This window comes from Tupaia chinensis, unplaced genomic scaffold (genome assembly GCF_000334495.1).
Source record: "Tupaia chinensis unplaced genomic scaffold, TupChi_1.0 Scaffold139431_1, whole genome shotgun sequence".
NCBI lineage: Eukaryota > Metazoa > Chordata > Mammalia > Scandentia > Tupaiidae > Tupaia > Tupaia belangeri.
The window spans coordinates 571143-585269 of record NW_006199316.1 but is presented as its reverse complement, the minus strand read 5'-3'; the positions used below and the strand labels follow the sequence as shown (position 1 = coordinate 585269).

General features: G+C 48.5%; 1 protein-coding gene across 1 annotated transcript in view; it reads left to right on the top strand.

The window, feature by feature from the left end:
* CEP164 (centrosomal protein 164) overlaps positions 1–14127 on the top strand; it is a gene marked incomplete in the record, with an annotated part of 82259 nt that overhangs the window by 36138 nt on the left and 31994 nt on the right. The window contains 3 exon segments of the mRNA XM_027765688.1: positions 378–455; positions 11418–11804; positions 13498–13578. Of these exon segments, the coding sequence (XP_027621489.1) occupies positions 378–455; positions 11418–11804; positions 13498–13578 (546 nt within the window).

Below are 14127 nucleotides of genomic sequence, written 5' to 3'. Positions count from 1 at the left end.
GGGAAAGAGAGAAAGCACTCCCCAGGTGGGATGATCACACTGCAGTTCCTTCTCCTCCGTTCTCCTCTCAGGATTTTGGGCGTGCATGCACAGGCACCTGGCACGTTTTCCAAGCCACTGGGTACAGGCCTCTACCTGCACAGTTGGCCACATGGGATCCAGACGCCTCAGCCACCATGCCCCGGCTGGCCCTTCTCCACACTTATAAGGCTGTTCAGTGAGGCTGACTTAGTGGAGGTCCTATCCCGGAGTCCTCTGCCACCCTCGCTGGACACCCCGTGCCAGCTCAGCAGCACCCCACTTCGCCCTCTGCTCCCCCTCACCCTGGGCTGACTGGTTTACTTCGACTGACCACTTATTTTCACTTTCGTTTTCAGAGTGTCCGCAGCTCCAGTGAGCTCCTTAAGAACCTGCACCTGGACATCGGGGCCCTGGGGGGTGACTTTGAGTATGAGGTAGGAGCCCAGAGCCCTGCAGGTAGTATCTCTGCCTGCCTGCTTCCTCCTCCTTTCTTAGTAAGGCTTTCTACTGTGCGGGATGCATGTTTGAAGAGAGAACCATTTTATCCTAGACCTGTCAAGATGGGATTTCTACAGCTTGGGTAGGGATAAGAGAGGAAGAGAATCTGTTCATTTACTCATTTTTCAAGTAATTCCGTTTACCGGCTGTTTCCACGTGAGGCACTTTGCTAGGTGCTCCAGGCCATCCGGGTATAAATGCGATATGATTTCTCTGAGATTCCGATCTCCCAGGTGAGGGCTTAAATGATAGGACACAGGGTGGAATGTGATGAGGCCATAGGAAGCGGGAAGCTAGGGGGCTCCTGTTCCTCTGGATCCACCAGGAGGGGCTTTGTAGAGAAACTGACATCTGAGGTGAGCTGGGAAGGATGGCAGGCAGGCCTAGACGGGGAGAGCCGAGTGGTGAGAATCTAGTTGCCTCCCCACAGGCAGAGGTAGAAGGTGTGGGGTGAGTTGGGGGCAGACGAGGCATTTCCATGGACTGGGGTTCAGAACGTGTGTGGGAGGTGAGCTTGGAGGCAGAACTGGTTCTGGGGTACCCGAGTGCAGGCCAAGAGTTTTGGATCGGATAACACAGGCACTGGGAGCGGTCAGAGGTGTGGCATGTGGGTGTGACATCTTCCAGAGTATAACGTGCTAAGTGGCCCTGCCAGGCTACCTTGGTCAGGGTACCATACCAAGTTTGGGAAATTCAGTCGTTAATAGGACAAAGGCCTGGCTGTCCTCAGAGGTTTGTAGCTGGAGAGAGACAAAGGACGCTAGGCACTTGGTACTTAGTAAGCACTCGGTGAATGTCGAATGAATGTCTATACTTAGGAAGCCGTAAAGCAGAGCAGTATGCGTCAGGGGCTTTATGGTACAGGGACGCTGTTTGCAGGAGTTCTGCAGAGGAAGAAATTACTTGCCAGAGAGAACATGATGGAAGTGATGACATTCCACAAGGGTGCCACCCCCCCTTTTTTTAAGAGGTTTTGACCTTAGGGCACATGCACTTGCCAGAGAGGGAGAGACAGACAGTGAAAGGGAGAGTGAGAAATCACCCCCCAGGAGGGATGGATACACCGCAGTCCTTTCTCCTCCATTCTCCTCCTGGGATCTTGGGACACACACATATGCGTTGGCATGTTTTAAGCCATAGGGTCCAGACTCCAACCGTGGTCGGTTATGTGAATCCAGTGACATAACTGTTACGCCGTCTACTGGCCAGCTGAGCATCACGCCACCTGGGCTACTTGACCTGGGTCTTGAAGTGTTGGTAATCTTTGGCACAGAAGATATAAGGGGGTGTGCCACACTAGGTAAGGGAATAGCTCGAGTAAAGACACAGGGCTGGAAACTGCAGAATATGGATTGGGCTAGCTTCTGGAACACCCTCTCAACTTCCGATCACTTTTCTCTGCATTCTGTCCTCCCCTGCCACCTGAATGTTCTTTTGAAAAACGAACATCAAAACTCATCATATCACCATAATGCCTAAAATGCCTATATTCTCCAATGTGTTTTTTGTACATGCAAAGGAGTGTTCTCTAGTGTTTGATCTTTGTATGGTGTGCAAGTTATTAATTTTAAAGAATTAACATGTATGTTTCTCTTCTCTTCTCATCTCTTCTTTTCTTTTCTTTCTTTCTTTCTTTCTTTCTTTCTTTCTTTCTTTCTTTCTTTCTTCTTTTTAAACTTTTTTTTGCTATAAGGCCATGTGCTTGCTGGAGAGACAGAGAGACAGAAAGTGAGAAATCACCCCCTGGGAGGTTGGCCATGCCACAAATCCCTTTTCCTTCATTCTCCTCTCCAGATCTGGGGCACACACGTACATGCACCCAGCATGAGTTTTAAGCTGCAGGGTCTGGGACTTGAACCATGGTCAACTACATGGGAGTCAAGAGACATAACCATTATGCCATCTATTGTTCCCCAATATTTCTGACTTATTTACATAGCTAATGAATCATGAAGTCAAATCGCTGGATTTTCCTAAACATTTAAATATTGACTGAAGACTCAGTAAGTTAAACTTTTCTCAAGTCTATATAAAATTCTATTTTCCCCTCATAGGGCACATGTGTTCATCAGAGAAAGACACAGAGAGGGAAAGTGAGAAACCATCCCCCTGGGGAGATGACTACATTGCAACCTCTTCTCCTCCATTTTCTTCTTGGGATTTTGGGCATGCATGTGGATGTACCTGGCATGATTTTCAAGCTTCCATGTCTGGGACTCAAACCGCGGTTGGCCATGTGGGAGTCCCAGTGCTTTAGACACTATGCCACCTGCTGACCCCTTCAGATTCCTTTTAATTTTTGGGGGAGAGGTTTTTGCTCTAGGGCACGTATACTCACCAGAAAAACAGAGAGACAGAAAGCAAGAAATCACCCCCCAGGAGGGATGGCAATGCCACAGTCCCTTCTCCTTCATTCTCTTCTTGGGATCTTGCACACGCATGCACACACGCCTGGCGTGAGTTTAAGCCACTGGGTCCAGTACTTGTACCGCAGTCGACTATGTGGGAGTCCAGCGACATAGCCATTATGCCAACTGCTGGTCTTAAGTCCTTTAAATACCTTCAACTTTGTTGAATCAGTCACTCATACTTAATTGGAATGATCATGAAATTGGACAGTAAAACAAAAGAGCTCGTATCATGGATTTAATTTGTTTCTTTCTTGTCTCTTACATTTCTGACTCTTTTGAAAATTTTTTTTAATTACCAGAAGGCATGTTGTTTGTCAGAGAGAGAGAGTCCTTCAAATGAGGCTGGTCATGCCACAATCCTTTTTTCCCCTTCATTTCTTCCTGTCAGGATTTTGGGCATACACATGCATGCATCTGATGCGTTTCTCAAGCTGCTGGGATCAGGATCCAAACCATGGTCAGCCATGTGGGAGCCGGATCCCAATGCACCATGCTTAATCTCTGTGCTGCTGGCCAGCCCTCTTAGTCTTCACCTTACCTGGAGAGCCAGGGTGGCTGTCTCAGGCCAGCAGAGGGGTCAGAAGCTGGCTGACAAGCTCTGCTTTGATACTTGAGACCCGACCCCTGGGTAGGCCTTCCAAAGTGACTCAATTCTACCCATCAGGTGGAATCCTTTTCATAGCTAGACTTTGCCTAGCATCTCAGAAACTTCCGGCTCTGCACGTTTAGATATGTCTTGATTGTGACTAACACTTCATTGCCAACAGTGGCATTTTTGTCTGAGTGTCCCATCTTGTTCATCAACCTGATTTGTGTCTACTTCAAGACTGTTCCTTGTGAGTGGGTCCTAGTCTGGGTGGGTTAAATCCAAAGCCTTCCATCTGTTTATTTCCTTGAAAGGACAAGCTTGTTTTCTTTTCACCCATAAAGGCCTGCATTGATGGCATCAGGGGGTTGCTCAGACTGTACGTCCAGGTGGATGATTACAAGTAGGAATGGGGTTCCGGAGGGCTGACTGATGTTCGAGAAAAAGGGTAGTTTCCATAAGACTGAGCAAGGTGAGGGTAAAGAGTCCACCTCACTCGGTCTGTCTGTCTGTCTGGGCAGCACCCAGCCTTGGGCTAGAGCATAGGAAACACTCACGTGGGTATTTTTATTTTGGTTTTGAGAAAGGTTTTTGCTATAGGGTGTACGTACTCACCAGAGAGACAGAGACAGAGAGACAGAAAATGAGAAGTCACCCCCGGGGGGGAATGACCATGCCACAGCTCCTTCTCCTTCATTCTCTTCTCGGGATTTTGGGCACGCATGCAGATGTCTCCAGTGTGAATTTTAAGCGGTCGGGTCCAGGACTCAAACCACAGTCGACTATGTGGGAGTCCAGCAACGTAACCATTATGCCATCTGCTGGTCCCCACTTGGGCGTGTTTCGTTCAGCAGCTGAAAGAACGAATACTTGAATGAGTAAATGAATCATGTAGGGACCAGGAGAAGACCGAGGCAGGTTGTGTTGTATTTTTTCTTCCTTGGCTTCCCCAGGTTTTGGGCAGAGTGGGTGCTGGGTCTCTACTGTTAACTGGTAGATTTAAGATCCCAAAGTAGCTTAATCATGATTCACGCTGACCATGGTCTAGTTAACTTTCACTTCATAGTGGATTATAAATGTCAACAAAAAAAATGGCATTTTCTTCTTTAACTGGTCCAAGATTTCTAAAAGCTTTCTTCTGAAGATTATGCACTTCTTTTGGGGGAGTGGGAACTCTTAAGCATTTTTATAACCTCTTCAATATAAATAGGCAGCCCAGTGTGATGGGGAAATGTCTGGAGTAGGCGGTGTTGATACACCTCCCACCCCTGTCTCTAGCATCGCAGCAGATTTATCATTTTGTCACATGCAGTGTTGGCCTCTGTGTTGTAACCTCAGACTGGAATTAGGGCTTTTCCTGCTGGGCAAAGTTAGTGTGGGAACGTGTGAGGGCTTCAGGACAGGCCCAGCTGCCTCCATCTGGGCCCTGCCCTTTGGAAATGGCTTGTGTCTGAGCATCTAGGCCTTGGGCCCTTTGAGCAGCCCTCCTTTCCCTAACTGGGTCCAGTACTTGTACCGCAGTCGACTATGTGGGAGTCCAGCGACATAGCCATTATGCCAACTGCTGGTCTTAAGTCCTTTAAATACCTTCAACTTTGTTGAATCAGTCACTCATACTTAATTGGAATGATCATGAAATTGGACAGTAAAACAAAAGAGCTCGTATCATGGATTTAATTTGTTTCTTTCTTGTCTCTTACATTTCTGACTCTTTTGAAAATTTTTTTTAATTACCAGAAGGCATGTTGTTTGTCAGAGAGAGAGAGTCCTTCAAATGAGGCTGGTCATGCCACAATCCTTTTTTCCCCTTCATTTCTTCCTGTCAGGATTTTGGGCATACACATGCATGCATCTGATGCGTTTCTCAAGCTGCTGGGATCAGGATCCAAACCATGGTCAGCCATGTGGGAGCCGGATCCCAATGCACCATGCTTAATCTCTGTGCTGCTGGCCAGCCCTCTTAGTCTTCACCTTACCTGGAGAGCCAGGGTGGCTGTCTCAGGCCAGCAGAGGGGTCAGAAGCTGGCTGACAAGCTCTGCTTTGATACTTGAGACCCGACCCCTGGGTAGGCCTTCCAAAGTGACTCAATTCTACCCATCAGGTGGAATCCTTTTCATAGCTAGACTTTGCCTAGCATCTCAGAAACTTCCGGCTCTGCACGTTTAGATATGTCTTGATTGTGACTAACACTTCATTGCCAACAGTGGCATTTTTGTCTGAGTGTCCCATCTTGTTCATCAACCTGATTTGTGTCTACTTCAAGACTGTTCCTTGTGAGTGGGTCCTAGTCTGGGTGGGTTAAATCCAAAGCCTTCCATCTGTTTATTTCCTTGAAAGGACAAGCTTGTTTTCTTTTCACCCATAAAGGCCTGCATTGATGGCATCAGGGGGTTGCTCAGACTGTACGTCCAGGTGGATGATTACAAGTAGGAATGGGGTTCCGGAGGGCTGACTGATGTTCGAGAAAAAGGGTAGTTTCCATAAGACTGAGCAAGGTGAGGGTAAAGAGTCCACCTCACTCGGTCTGTCTGTCTGTCTGGGCAGCACCCAGCCTTGGGCTAGAGCATAGGAAACACTCACGTGGGTATTTTTATTTTGGTTTTGAGAAAGGTTTTTGCTATAGGGTGTACGTACTCACCAGAGAGACAGAGACAGAGAGACAGAAAATGAGAAGTCACCCCCTGGGGGGAATGACCATGCCACAGCTCCTTCTCCTTCATTCTCTTCTCGGGATTTTGGGCACGCATGCAGATGTCTCCAGTGTGAATTTTAAGCGGTCGGGTCCAGGACTCAAACCACAGTCGACTATGTGGGAGTCCAGCAACGTAACCATTATGCCATCTGCTGGTCCCCACTTGGGCGTGTTTCGTTCAGCAGCTGAAAGAACGAATACTTGAATGAGTAAATGAATCATGTAGGGACCAGGAGAAGACCGAGGCAGGTTGTGTTGTATTTTTTCTTCCTTGGCTTCCCCAGGTTTTGGGCAGAGTGGGTGCTGGGTCTCTACTGTTAACTGGTAGATTTAAGATCCCAAAGTAGCTTAATCATGATTCACGCTGACCATGGTCTAGTTAACTTTCACTTCATAGTGGATTATAAATGTCAACAAAAAAAATGGCATTTTCTTCTTTAACTGGTCCAAGATTTCTAAAAGCTTTCTTCTGAAGATTATGCACTTCTTTTGGGGGAGTGGGAACTCTTAAGCATTTTTATAACCTCTTCAATATAAATAGGCAGCCCAGTGTGATGGGGAAATGTCTGGAGTAGGCGGTGTTGATACACCTCCCACCCCTGTCTCTAGCATCGCAGCAGATTTATCATTTTGTCACATGCAGTGTTGGCCTCTGTGTTGTAACCTCAGACTGGAATTAGGGCTTTTCCTGCTGGGCAAAGTTAGTGTGGGAACGTGTGAGGGCTTCAGGATCCCCAAACCACCTCACGGTTTGGGGTATGTCTAATATTTATGAAGTGGCTCTTCCACTCCCGCGTCCTCTCAACATGCCCGAGATGCAGGTCTCCTCCCAGGTCCTTCTGTCCCATGGCTGGGAACAGTCACTCTGCTCAGATTCCATGAGAGGGCAGTAGGACAGCAAGAATGCGCCTCTGCCTCTGTCTCCTCCCCCTCCTCTCCTGCCTTCCAGCCTAAACCCATTTCAGGTCTGTTACAGATGCAGAAGGGGAAGGTTCTCAGAGCCGACACTGAGAACGGATGTCAGGCACCAGGGTGGCTGCAGGGTAGGCGGGCAGGCCATGTGTGGCCGAGTGGCCTTGTGGCACTGGTGAAGTGCCCTTCAGCAGCTCAAAGGAGCAGGAGAGAGCCTGGGCTTAGAAATAACTGGATGATGTCAGTGTGACTGGGAAGTGCTAACTGCTCTGGGGAGCCAGGCGAAGCACTGAGACCAGCTGGGTGGGAATGAGACCTGGAAACAAAACTAGAGCTACGGTCGGCTCAGAGGGCGTCTCCCCAGAATAGGGTCAGCGCGGTGCACGGCCATGGTGTTTAGCCCCCTGTGCTGGGAGGATTATTGGAGCCTCTGCCTTTGTGCTCTGGGCAGGAGGAGGGAGGATTGCAGCCCCGAAAACCTCATGGTTTTGGGTAAGTTAAATATTTATGAAATGGTTCTCTTCAGCAACCCCCTCCACATGCAGATGGTGAGGTTGTTTTTGAAAAAGCAGCAGAAATGTGCCTGAGCTACTTGGGTCCTGGGGCTGTGACAGGAGGAGACAGAAGGGGTGTGTGCACGGCTGAGCTGAGACCAGAGCCGTGCCGGGCTGCAGACCTCACTCTCACGTGTATGCCCTGCAGAGCCTGGGGAGGAGGCTGCACTGGTGCCCTCAGCGTGTACCCTCTGCAGGGCTCAGGCCTTGGGCTGGTGACATGAGGAAGAGTAGGGGCCGAGTGGAAGGAGTTGAGCTTGGAACTAGGTGGGTCTTCCAGACCCAGCTCTTGTTCAGCCATTTGTGGCTAATCTGCAGAAACATGGTCTCCATCTGCCTCTCTAGTGTCAGCATGTACCTCTGGCCATCTCGTCACTGTAGTTGGTCAGCATGGGCGCAGAGAATGCAAGGTCATTGCTTTTTTTTTGTTAATTTTAGGTTTTTAAAAATAATTATTTAATTGTATTATTATTTTAAAATTTTGCTATAGGGCACATGTGTTCATCAGAGAGAGACAGAGATAGAGAGAGGGAAAGTGAGAAAGCAAGCTACCAGGTCTGGTACTCAAACCATGGTTGGCCATGCCAAAGTCCAACACCTTGACCACCATGCTACCTGCTGGTGCTCAAGGTAATTTATTTTAGTATTAGCCATGCTTAATATTTTACTGCAGATGGCATAGTGGTTATGTCACTAGACTCCCACGTGGCTGACCACAGTTTGAGTCCCAGACCTAGTGGCTCCAAAAATGTGGCAGGGGGGTGTGTGTGCATGCCCAAGATCCCGGGAGGAGAATGGAGGAGAAGGGATTGCAGTGTGGCCATCCCCCTGGGGGGAGGGTGATTTTCCTCTCACTGTCTGTCTGTCTTTATCTCCAGTGAGCACATGCGCCCTAAGGCAAAAACCTCTTAATTATTATTATTATTATTTTTTTACTATTGAGGTAGGATAAACTAGGAGCAGCCCCATCAAGTGAAAAATCTTCTTTTGAAGAATTTATCCTTGACAGACAATTGGATAGACGGGACCTGTAGTCTGGGTGTGTGCTCTTATATAGAAGAATGGGAATCTCTACTTAGTAGTTATTGAGTTTGCTAAACTACTTTTTTCCCAACCTCTTGAACAGATAATTAATCATTAACATTTGGTTACCCATTTTCCATTTAATAAGTACTATAACAAATATAGTCTAATCTCTGTATATCCTTGCAAAATAAATATTACATCTTCATTTTGTACAGTAGGAAGGGAAGCCTCAACTCCTTATCTGCATGACACATTCATTTATTATTATTATTTTGGAGAGATTTTTGCTGTAGGGCACGTGTGCTCGCCAGAAAGACAGAGAGAGACAGAGAGACAGAAAGTGAGAAATCCCCACCTGGGGAGGTGGCCACACTGCAATCCCTTCTCCTAGATTCTCCTCTCAAGATCTTGGGTACGCATGCACATGTGCCCGGCGTGAGTTTAAGCCACCGGATCTGGGACTCAAGCCGCAGTCTACTACATGGGAGTCCAGTGACATAGCCATTACACCAACTGCTGGTTCCGACACATTCGTTTTTAAAAATTCAGTCACTGGCCTTTACTGAGCACCTATTACATGTCAGACACTAGATACTGTGGAGAACCGGGAGCTACTTAGTGAGGGAAACACAAGGAAATCTGCAGTTACACTGGCTGCCACAGCAGAGGAGGGAAAGCTGTCTTAAGTCACCTGCCCCAAGGATCAAGGAAAGCTTTCGGCCAGAGGGGAGGCTGTGAGGGTGGTGAGAGTCGGGAGTTTGCCAGGTTAGAGAGGAGGGGTGTGGGATAGAGAAAGGGATGAGAAGGGAGTGACAGAGAGAGACAGAGACAGAGAGAGAGAGAGAGAGAGAGGTCGCTATTAGGCACTATTTACATATTTCCCCCCCAAGAGTTATGAATGTTTTATTAAAGACCAATAGGAGAGTCCTGCCAAGACCAAGCCCAAGTGTCCCGGTGGGTGGTTTGAGCCCAGGCAGAGGGAGTGCTGGGCAGTCAGAGTCTACATTTTCTTTTACTTGCCAGATGGCACTTGTGCTTTTCAGATAGAGACAGAGATAGAAAGGGAAAGGGAGAAAGCGTCCTCTGGTGGGGCATGGCCACCCCATAATCCCTTTTCCATTTTTCCATCCTTTTGGGATTTGGGGCACACACACATGCATGCCTGGTGTTTTTCAAGCTGAGCTAGGATTTGAACCAGGGTCAGCCATGTGAAAGCTGACTCCTTTAGCCATTAGGCTACAGGGCCGGCTCTGTATATATGTGTTGTAAGAATGCACAGCGAAGTAGAGAAATAAGAAATAGCAAACTGTGTCCACAGGCAGGAGGGAGGATGTCGATGTGGCCGGAGGTGAACTTGGTTGTGTCTCAGGCCTGGGCCAGGGATTCAAACCGTGGTCGCCATGTGGAATCCAGCTGCCCTTAAGCAGCACATGATAGCTGTACCACAGAGCCAGGAAAGCTCATCTAGGGTAGAGCCAAGAATCTGCACTTTATTATGTTATTTATTTACTTATTTTATGCCAGGGAGCATGAGTGTATATGAGAGAGTGACAGACAGCGAGAGGCAGGCATGCCTGGCCATGCTATAATCCCTTTTCCTGCAGTTTTCCATCCCGTCAGGATCCTGGGCGTGCGTGTGCGTGCCAGTGTTTTCTGTCTGTCGAGGCTGTGATTGGAACGTACCCTTGTTGGCCATGTGGGATCTGCTTCTGCTGTGTAGCATCTAACCACTGTGCTATGGAGCCAGCACTGAAATTTGTATTTTAAAAAACTGTTTGGGAGACCAGCAGTTGGTGTAATGGTTATGTCGCTGGACTCCCATGTAGTTGACTGTGGTTCAAGTCCTGTACCTGGCAACTTAAATCTCATGCCAGGTGCGCATGTGCGTATGCCCAAAATTCCAAGAGGAGAAGGGATTATGGCATGCCTGTCCCCCCTGGTCGGGAGGGGTGATTTCTCACTTTCTGTCTCTCTATCTCTCTCTGTCTCTCCAGAGAATGCATGTGCCCTATAGCTAAAATCTCTCTTAAGAAAAAAAAGAAAGCTGTTTGGGACCAGCAGGTAGTGTAGTAGGTAAGGTACTGGACTCCCACATGGTTGATCATGGTTTGAGTACCAGATTTGGCAGCTTGAAACTCATGCTGGGTGCATGTGTGTGTGTGTGCCCAAAATCCCAGGAGGAGAATGGAGGAGAAGAGATTGCAGCATGGCCATCCCCGTGGAGGGTGATTTCTCACTTTCCCTCTCATTGTCTCTCTCCATTTTTCTCCAGTGAATGCTTGTGCCCTATGACACAAACTTTAAAAAGTAACAATAAAAAAGGCCCTGAAACCAGCAGATGACATAATGGTTATGTCACTGGACTCCTATAGTTTGAGTTCCGGACCTGAAGGCTTGAAACTCATGCTGGGCATGTGTGCCCAAGATCCCAGGAGAATGGAGGAAAAAGGATTGTGGTGTGGCCTTTCTCTTGGGGGGTGATTTCTCTATCTCTCTGTCTCTCTGGTGAGCCTACACGCCCTGTCCTAAACATCTCTCTCTCAAAAAAAAAAAAAAAAAAAAAAGAAGAAACCTTTGGGTATTGGGTAACTCCTGGGGTCAGGACGTGAGCCTTGGCCCATGGGAGGCGAAGGATGGTAGCCCCTCTTTAGCACGTCTCCAGCCTCCTTTTCCACACGTGTGCTGCTGTCTTTTCTGACATGTCCGTGCTCTCTAGGAGTCTCCGAGAACAAGCCCACCCGAGAAGAAGGACGTCTCTTTGGACTCAGATGCTGCCGGCCCTCCCACTCCAGGCCAGCTCTTCAGCCACGGTGCAGGAAGCAGTCCGAGCAGTGCCGATGGCGGGGGGAGACGGAGCAGAGGGGCAAGCCCTCAGCTCTCAGAGAAAGAAGAGGATGAGAAGAGTGATCCTGAGGTTTCCAGGGGTCTGGTGACCCCAGGGACGCCCCCTGGGGGTGATCAACCTGCCACAGCCTCCCAAAAGGAGCAGCCGCCAGAGGAGCTGGCAGATGCCGGAGAGGAGGGCTCCAGGAGGGAAGAGTCCATGAAGGAACCTGAGGAGGAGACACCTGCCCCCAAAGAGAGCAGATCGGATGCCAGCGAAGTGAGTCCCTGTCCCTAGGCAGGTCCGGCTGCAACCCTCTGCTGCTCTCCTCAGCCCTGCACGTCTCCTGTCCCCACGAGCTTCAGCTACTGACTACTGCGGCTGGGCTGTCAGCCTCAGCCAGAGCCCTTAATTGTGACAGATATGCCTAGACCCAGCAGGCAGTAGAGTCCTGAATGAAGCTGCAGACCTGCTGGCTCTGAATATCAGAGCAAAAACGTGCTTCTCCATTGGCACCCTCTTGGGATATTCATGTTCCTTCTCCTGCGCCTGGTCTCCCCCTCCCGGCCTCCCTGCCTCCTGCTTCTGCTGCTTAACTTCACTTTGGGGTCAGTCATGGTTGTAGCAGTCTGAGTTCCTGTAAAGGGAGGAGAACATTGTGCATCCGTGAACGTGCACGCGTGTGTGTCTCTGTGTGTATGTGTCTGTATGTGTGTCTCTGTGAGTGTGTCTTTATGTGTGTTTATGTCTCTGTGTGTGCATGTGTCTGTGTGTGTGTGTGTGTCTGGGTGTGTTTGTGTGTCTCTGTGTATGTTCTCTGTGTGTGTGTCTCTGTGTGTCTTTGTGTCTCTTTGTACGTGTGTGTGTGCATGTCTCTGTGTGCACGCGTGTCTCTGTGCACGTCTCTGTGTATTTGTGTGTGTGTGCACATGTCTGTGTTTGTGTGTGTGTCTGTGTGTGCATGTGTCTGTGTATTTGTGTGTGTGTCTGGGTGCATGTCTGTATGTGTGCATGTCTGTGTGTGTCTCTGTGTGTGCACATGTCTGTGCATGGCTGGTGTGTGTGTGTCAGGTGGTAGAGGTACCATAGTTGGAGTGCCATGCCCCAGCATAGCTAGGTTAGGTTATAAGAATACTTGGTGATTTCTGTGTCATGACCCAGCCCAAGCTGTGGGAGTGGTTACTTTGGCACGACCAGCCTAGACAGTGCTGGGCAGGGGGAGGGACTTCTAGATTTTCTAGCCATTAGTCCCATTCCTTCTTCAGATAAGGGAATTTATTTAATGAACTTCCATTATTCTGTGGAAACAATATGCTGTCCTTATTTTCAGACTAATCTCCAATGTCTGTACACAGTCAGCTTTTTCTTTTTTCTTTTTTTTTTACGTTTCTGCCACAGGGTGTGTATGCTTGAGAGAGAAACAGAAACAGAGAAAGGGAAAGTGAGAAATCACCCCCCAGGGAGGATGGCCAGCTGCAGTCGTTTCTCCTCCATTCTCCTCTCGGGATTTTGGGCAGTCATGGACACATGCTTGGCATGGTTTTCAAGCTGCTGGGTCCAGGACTTGAACTGTGGTTGGCTAAGTGGGAGTCCAGTGCCTTAACTGCCATACTATTGGCTGGCACCCAGTGTCAGTGTTCTAACCATCCCTACCACTCCTGGCCCTCCTCACATGGGTAAATCTTTCTTGAGCTGATCAGAGTGGGTTGTGTGTGCGTGTCCGGGTGTGTTTGTATGTGTGTCTATGTGTGTGTGTTTCTGTGTGTCTTTGTGTCTCTTAGTATGTGTGTGTGTGCAGGGCTGCCTGCCTGGTGGGGTGGAGGCTGGTGCGTGTGTCCGGAGAGAACGGCAGGACCACAGGCCTCCCTGGTTTTCAGGAAGAGGTGGATTTCAGTTTGGCATCATGGCTGGATAGCGACCCTGACCTTCTGTGCTCTGCTTTGGAGATTTCTCTGGGTGTTTGTTTCCCCAGCAGTTGGAGCTAAGTGAACATGTGAAGGAACCGCAGCTCTCAGACTCCGTGGCTTCTGACCCCAAGTCCTTCCTTGGCCTGGTGAGTTTGAGGGGAGGCAGTTAGTGTTGGTTAAGAGCACAGAATTTTGAGCCCTTGGGTTAAGTAATTTGCCTAGCATCATACAGCTTGGAAGTGGGGGCGGGGAGTTAAGGCTCCACCTTGGGTCTTCTTTAGCTCTAGGCTCCCACCCCATAAACTGAGGATAACACTGCCTCCTTCATAGGTTTATTGTCAGAAGAAAGGTGAGCGTGCAGCCATTAAATATATGCTAGCTATTACTACTCTTATTTTTTAAAAAAGAATGATTTCATTTAATTTGTTATTACTATTAATTCACTATAGGGCACTCACCAGTGAGAGGGAAGGTGAGAAAGCAAGGTGCCAGGTCTGGGACGCAAACCATGGCTGGTCACGTGGCAGTCCAGTGCCTTAGCCACCATGCCACCTGCTGGCCTACCATTAATAGACTTTTTTTCTTTTTTTTTTTTTTAATTTATTTATTTAATTCTGTTTATTATTATTTTTTAATTTGACCAAAGAGAGACACAGAGAGAGAGAAATGGAAAGGGAGAAAGCAAGCCAACAGAT